Source organism: Impatiens glandulifera, chromosome 6 (genome assembly GCF_907164915.1).
Source record: "Impatiens glandulifera chromosome 6, dImpGla2.1, whole genome shotgun sequence".
NCBI lineage: Eukaryota > Viridiplantae > Streptophyta > Magnoliopsida > Ericales > Balsaminaceae > Impatiens > Impatiens glandulifera.
The window spans coordinates 36,953,973-36,962,139 of record NC_061867.1 but is presented as its reverse complement, the minus strand read 5'-3'; the positions used below and the strand labels follow the sequence as shown (position 1 = coordinate 36,962,139).

The window sequence follows — 8,167 nt, the reverse complement described above, 5'->3', positions numbered from 1 at the left end:
AAGGCTGAAGGTCTTCGAGGAGCGCACGCGCAAGAAAAACACAAGCTTTGGAGGAAACGAAGGACAAGTGCTACTCACTTAGGAGGAGTGGAAGGCACGGTTGAAAAAGGACGAGGAGGACTCATTGAACCAATGGAAAAAGGATTCCACAAATAGTGGGACCCGTGATCAAGGAGGTAGAACCCGAGGTAGCGGCCAAAGGAGAGGAGGCTGAGGAGCACCGTCTCGAAAAGACAAAAAAGGTGGTTCAGGTGGTCGAGGAGCTCCTCGAGACAAAAGTCACATTCACTGTTTTATTTGCAACGAGATGGGACATTACTCAACTCAATGTAGAGCAAAGAAGAACGAGTTATCACACCTTACCCACGCAGACAACGTCGAACTAGCATTGCTTATGGAAATCTCGGAGGAGATTTTGCCAATCAATGTTGTCACGCTGAATGAAATAAAGCTGACTCCAGAAATGCTAGAAGCTAAGAACGATGAGACATCAAGAGATGCTTGGTTCTTGGACAACGACGCTAGAAATCACATGACTAGCGATAAAGAAAAGTTATTTGAACTAGACGAGGCAGTCACTGGAAAGGTGAAGTTCGGAGATGGTTCCACGGTATAAATTTGTGGAAAAGGTTTTATCATGTTCGAATGAAAAAATGGTGACTAGTGGCTTCTCGAGGGAGTTTTTTACATTCCTTCTTTAAAAAGTAATCTAGTGAGTCCTAGGCAACTTACCGAGACAGGTCACAGGGTGGTGATGGACGGAGAAGATCTTGAAGTCTTCGCTAAAAACCCTTCATGCCTTATCATGAAAGTGAGACGAACTCATAATCGACTATATCAAATTTTCTTGAAATTAGCAAAATCGGTTTGCATTTTAGCTAATCTTGAAGATCCAGCATGGTTATGGCATGCTCGTCTCAGTCATGTTAACTTCCAAGCACTAAAGTTCCTTATAAATAAGTGAATGGCTGTCGGTGTTCCAAAAATTTCTCCTCCAAAATAACTTTGTCGAACATGCCTAGTTGCAAAACAAACGAGACAATCGTTTGCGCTAGAAGCCAAGTTTCGAGCGAAAAAGCCACTCGAATTTTTGCACATTGACTTATGTGGGCCAATCATGCCTTCAACCCCAAGAGGAAATCGACACTTCATGCTGATTGTTGATGATAATTCCAGGTGGATGTGGCTCCATATGTTGAAAGAAAAGGACGAAGCATGCTCTTCGTTTAAGAAGACAAAGCAATTGGTCAAGAATGTGACCAGACTTCGAATCAAAGTTCTTCGTTCAGATAGAGGAGGTGAATTCTTCTCAAGGGAATTTGCAGAGATGTGTGAAGAAGCAGGGATAGAGAGACAATTCACCGCATTGTACTCTCCTCAACAAAATGGTGTGGTGGAGAGGCGTAATCGAACAGTGATGGTCATGGTTAGGTCATTGCTCAAAAGCATGGTAGTCCCGAGCAAGTATTGGGGGGAGGCAGTTCGTCATGTAGTCTATCTTCTCAACCGGGTTCCAACCAAAGTTATTCGAGACAAAACTCCATTTGAGATGTGGACTGGAATGAAGCCACACCTAGTGCATCTTCGTGTTTTTGGGTGTACTCCGCACGCCAAGGTGACCACTCCCCATCTAAAAAACATAGATGACAGAAGTCAGTCGTTTGTCTATTTAGGTGTTGAAGAAGGAAGTAAGGCACACAGTTTGCTCGAACCACAAAATGACAAGATCCATGTGAGTCGTGACGTTGTGTTCGAAGAAAGTGAAGCATGGGATTGGAAAAATGAAAAGAGTGATCAACCCTTCAAAGTTTACGAAGAGGTTAATCACAAGCATGTTGGAATTCGAACGATCCCATTTGAGAGTGGATCGATAAGAGGACTGTCTACTTTAGAAATGTTTCAAGAGGCTGTCTCGAATCCTCCACAGCTCAAGCAAGTGACTGAACAAATAGACCAAGGCGATGGTTTACCCACTCCATGGTCAGGTGGACACGTTGGGAGTGATGAAGGACCCGTTCGATACAAGAACATGACCGATATCTTGGAATAAGCACCTCAAGTGACACTTGATTTTGAAGACTTGATGTTAGCACAAACGGAGGAACCTTCTTGCTATAATGAAGCGGCTGGACAACCACAATGGGAAGATGCAATGACTAAAGAAATTGAAGCCATCGAGAAGAATGAGATGTGGTCTCTCGTCCCATTGTCAGTCGGACACAAGGTAATTGGACTTAAATGGGTATTTAAGCTCAAGAAAAACTCAGATAGTGAGGTGATCCAACACAAAGCTCGTTTAGTTGCAAAGGGATATGTGCAACGACAAGGCATTGACTTCGAAGAAACTTTTTCTCCAGTCGCTCGAATGGACACAATTCGAGTCATTCTTGCCTTGGTAGCCAATTATGGTTGGAAAATATATCATCTCGATGTAAAGACAACTTTTCTCAATGGAGAACTGGAAGAGGAAGTGTACGTAACTCAACCGGAAGGATTCAAACCCATAGGGAAGGAGAATATGGTGCTTAAATTAAAAAAGGCATTATATGGCCTAAGGCAAACTCCTCGTGCATGGAATCTAAAGTTGGACAAAAGTTTAAAGCAAATGGGATTCGAAAAGTGTACACATGAGCAAGTAGTGTACACAAGAGGCAACGCTAATACCCGAATTATTGTTGGCATTTATATGGATGATCTTATTTTAACAGGTGAAGATCCAAAGGGTGTCAAACTTTTTAAGAAGCAAATAATGGGTGAGTTCGAGATGAGTGATATTGGATTGCTTTCATACTACCTTGGAATCGAGGTAGATTAGTTCGAAGGAGGTGTCTCGATCAAGAAGACAACATATGCCAAAAAGGTGTTGAACCAATTTGAAATGCTTGATTGTAACTCAACAAAGGCACCAATGGAGCATAGAGCTCAACTCTGTAAGGATCCCAAAGGACAACCGATTGATGCAACTAAATATCGAAGAGTTATTGGTTGTCTGCGTTATCTCGTTCATACAAGGCCAGATCTTTCTTATGTTGTTGGTGTTGTCAGTAGATTCATGGAGAGGCCAACTGAGATACATCACAAGGTAGTGAAGCAAATGGGATTCGTGCGTGGAATCTAAAGTTGGACAAAAGTTTGAAGCAAATGAGATTCGAAAAGTGTACACAGGAGCATGTAGTGTACACAAGAGGCAACGCTAATACCCGAATTATTGTTAGCATTTATATGGATGATCTTATTTTAACAGGTAAAGATCCAAAGGGTGTCAAACTTTTCAAGAAGCAGATAATGGGGGAGTTCGAGATGAGTGATATTGGATTGCTTTCATACTACCTTGGAATCGAGGTAGATTAGTTCGAAGGAGGTGTCTCGATCAAGAAGACAACATATGCCAAAAAAGTGTTGAACCAATTTAGAATGCTTGATTGTAACTCAACAAAGGCACCAATGGAGAATAGAGCTCAACTCTATAAGGATCCCAAAGGAAAACCGATTGATGCAACTAAATATCGAAGAGTCATTGGTTGTCTGCACTATCTCCTTCATACAAGGCCAAATATTTCTTATGTTGTTGGTGTTGTCAATAGATTCATGGAGAGGCCAACTGAGATACATCACAAGGCAGTGAAGCAGGTGCTTCGATACCTTCAAGGCACTACACACTTAGGTCTAGTGTTTCGAAAAGGAGGTGGTGACAAGGAAATAGTGGGTTACTCTGACAGTGATCTTGCAGGTGACCTAAATGACCAGAAAAGTACGGGGAGCATGGCGTTTTACATTAACGATAGTATTGTTTCGTGGAACTCCCAAAAACTGAAGACAGTGACATTATCCTCATGTGATGCAGAGTTCATGGCTGCAGCAGCGGTAGCGTGTCAAGAACTTTGGTTGAAATCATTGTTGTTTGAACTAAGTGGTTTGAAACCTAAGGTAGTGAAGCTCTACGTCGACAACAAGTCTGCACTTGCACTCATGAGAAACCCAGTTTTTCACGGTCGTAGTAAACACATCGACATGAAATATCATTTCATTCGAGAGTGTGTTGAAGGAAGTCAAATCAAAGTAGAGTTTGTTCGAACGGATGAACAAAAGGCCGACATACTTACGAAGGCTTTGCCAGTATCAAAACTGGTGATAGTGCGACACCTGATCGGTGTTCGTAATCTCGAACAACGCCAGAACTAAGGGGGAGAATGTTGGATTATTCCTGGCTGTTACAACTTTTACAAATAAATGGAAGATCTGTATTAATAAGAAAACGACAGATTTACAATGATGAGGAAAACAAAATATTTGCAATAATGAGGAAAATATAATATTTGCAATAAATTTCATTAAATTAGAAAATTAAGAGTTTTTTATTTAATATAAATAAGGTGTAAGTTGCTCTCATTTAGATAAGAAAAAAGAGAGAGATAACAACTCTTGTAATTATTTTTTATATATTAAAGATTTTATAGAAATTTCTCAAAGTTTTGTGAGTAATTCTCTTCCTGGGCCAACATTGTCCACTTTGTCTTATATGTAGTATTTCTTGAGAGCATAAAGATCAAATGGAAAAGAAAATTCATCGCCATCAATATGGTCAATCAGATTGCGCCTCCGGATAAGATTTTCTTGATGATGTGGTCATTTCCACTACGGTTGGAATTTCCCTCTTGGGTCTTGTAGTTCTCGGATTTTCTTAAGAACCAAGTCCCCTTCCAGTAGATGCATTCTTACTTTGTTAAACTCATTGGGCATTCATTTTTTGTAGGCTTGCGTTTAGCATAGAGCGGTCAACCTTGTATCTTTTATGAATGTCAATTGATTATACTGAAACTTTGCCCAATATTCTTTAATGATGGATTTCCAGTAGTACTCTCAAAATGGGAAACTCAATTGTAATGGGTTGAACAATCTCCATATTATATATTAAGGAGTAGGGAGTTTTACATGTGGATGTCCTTATAGTTGTTCGGTGACCTCTTAATGTTAGAATTATCCTAATTAGATTTAATGTGTGATAAATTAAAATTTGAATGGCGGAAGCGTACCTTAATTTGATGAATCATGAATCTTCTCTTTCTTAGACTTTGCATGGATGAAATGATTCTTTAATCTTCTCTCTCCTTAGACTTTCTTTATGTGGAATGGTTCTTCCATTTGATGAGTACGTCAATAGATTTCTCTCTCTGTTGATGGGGACGCAAAGTAGAATTAGTAGTACTTCAAATGGTGACCATTACCGTTACATATAACCAACATTAAGTTAGTTATTATAGTTCGGTAATTTCTAATTTATCCCCTTCATAAAATTAGAAATCCCACTTAGGTATCCTCACTTTATTATAATGACAAATACACCCATAAGCCATAAACTTAATTTCACATTAGATCAATTTCTTTTGGCTTATATTAAAGATGACATTTGCACAATTATTTATTATATTAGTGACCCCATAAATTCCAACAATCTCTCACTGGGTCACGTATGTGCAAATAATAAATGTGTCAACAATAATGCGCCTGATATTTTGTGTCATCTCAATCACATGTTGTATAAACAATTTTATCAATTAATTATATCAATATAGGACCGAAGAGCTCATCGTCGTATTTAAGCACAACTAGACCCAACAGTGATCACATCAATCAATACAATTAATTGACAAATCATATCATGAATGTGAGGAATGAAAATTCCATGCAAGGTGATCTTTTCATGTAAATTTTCAACTGGTCCTACTTGACTTTAGTGAGATCATACTTTAAACATAATTATACAAAGTGTAATGAACGGAATAATACTTAATTTCTGATCAGAATAAAAAACCTCATAAATATCTATAAAATAACTAAACTGAAAGATTACCAAATTACAAACTCCCACTGAAGTTAGAGATTATCGATCTCTACGACACTCATACGAGCAATATTTTTATGAAAGACACTGAACGATAAACCCATTATCAAGAGGTTCATAACCATAGAGTTTGTACATAAATATTTTATAAAAATTTATCCACTTTGTATCATTTCTTTCATAACAATAAACTTCATGTCAATATCACTTAATTCAATGCCTAGTAACATGTCATAAATTCCGTTGTAATAGTGGATGACGTCATAAGTGTTTGTTTGATACTTCTTCAAGAAATGACAAAACCAGCTAACGAAAAATATAACCCGAAGTGGATTTTATACTGGCATCCCGTAAGATCGAAGTCATAAAACTCAATGATCTCAAGACTTCCTGACTTTCTATATGTGAGCATTTAATTCTTAATTCTTTTCAAATATCTCGTAAGTATTGGCTACTTAATGTGAAGCAAAATTTGTGACTAACAAAATTTCACCCATATATAAAACCATATATAGAAGTTTACTCTCACTGAACTTGTGATACACAAATAATCAATTAAATTCACCTCAAAACCAAAAGAGAGAATTGTTATTTTGTGAAATTTATGGTATCACTAACGAGACGTTTCTTTAAGTCTATAGATGAATTTCTTTAATTTGCAAACCATATTAATTTGATCTCTCGACACAAAGTTTTCTCATTGCACAAAATCGTTTTTCAATGTCTGTATTGAAAAACCCCTTAACATCTATTATGGTGAAGCTCCATATCAAATATGCAACGCGTACCATAAATTATCCTTAAAGAGTAATTCAATTAAACTGGATTGTCATAAAGACACTTGATTTTTAGGTTGTTGAGTTTGTACTTAATGAATTTAATCAATATTGTATTGTTACTCTTGATTTTTGAACAATATCATCAATATCAATAAAATCCTTATCAATGTCAAAAACACTTAAGATAATAAATCAAATCTTCCACAATAGGAATTATTGATCTAAATCATTTTTAAAGATAAAATCATTTCTCCCCTCAAACTCAATATCCTCAAAAAAAACATTGCAGTCTCATCTAAAAAAAACTATCTTTAACTTGACATAATAAAAAATTATAGCCCTTAATCACTTACAATATTCAATAAAATAGTTGCTCACATTTATTAAACTTAAGTAACAACTAAATTCAAATAATGATTTATCCCATCTCAAAATACTTAATGCAACATTAATATCAAGTCTTTGGACAATAATATTAATTGCTAATATTGGCTACTTAATGTCAAGCAAAATTTGTGACAAACAAAATGTCACCCATATATAAAACCATATATAGAAGTTTACTCTCACTGAACTTGTGATACACAAATAATCAATTAAATTCACTTCAAAACCAAAAGAGAGAATTGTTATTTTGTGAAATTTATGGTATCACTAACGAGACGTTTCTTTAAGTCTATAGATGAATTTCTTTAATTTGCAAACCATATTAATTTGATCTCTCGACACAAAGTTTTCTCATTGCACAAAATCGTTTTTCAATGTCTCTATTGAAAAAACCCTTAACATTTATTATGGTGAAGCTCCATATCAAATATGCAACGAGTACCATAAATTGTCCTTAAAGAGTAATTCAATTAAACTGGATTGTCATAAAGACACTTGATTTTTAGGTTGTTGAGTTTGTACTTAATGAATTTAATCAATATTGTATTGTTACTCTTGATTTTTGAACATTATCATCAATATCAATAAAATCCTTATCAATGTCAAAAATACTTAAGATATAAATCAAATCTTCCACAATAGGAATTATTGATCTAAATCATTTTTAAAGACAAAATCATTTCCCCCCTCAAACTCAATATCCTAAAAAAAACATTGCAGTCTCATCTAAAAAAAATATCTTTACCTTGACATAATAAAAAATTATAGCCCTTAATCACTTACAATATTCAATAAAATAGTTGCTCACATTTATTAAACTAAATTCAAATAATAATTTATCCAATCTCAAAATACTTAATGCAACATTAATATGAAGTCTTTGGACAATAATATTAATTGATAATAGTATTTTTGTGTAATGATCAAACATTAATAATAAGACATGTCAAATAATCAATCTATATTTGGATGGATTAATTATTCACATAAATAAGACTTTATAATTATTACATATTTATCATCACAAATATTAATGCAATTCGGTCAATTAATTATCAAACTTTGAGCTAAATAATATAATCACATGAATTACATCATACTTAAGGGTGTGAAAATTACCGATATCAAAGGTATATCAAAAATACTGTACCGCAATATA

General features: G+C 35.6%; 1 protein-coding gene across 1 annotated transcript; it reads left to right on the top strand.

Annotated features, from left to right (window-relative positions):
• The first annotated feature begins 3,444 nt into the window (after window positions 1-3,444).
• LOC124943568 (secreted RxLR effector protein 161-like) lies at window positions 3,445-4,182 on the top strand. The gene has a single exon (XM_047484061.1). It carries the CDS (start codon window positions 3,445-3,447, stop codon window positions 4,180-4,182), a length of 738 nt encoding a protein of 245 aa, XP_047340017.1.
• Window positions 4,183-8,167: the final 3,985 nt, after the last annotated feature.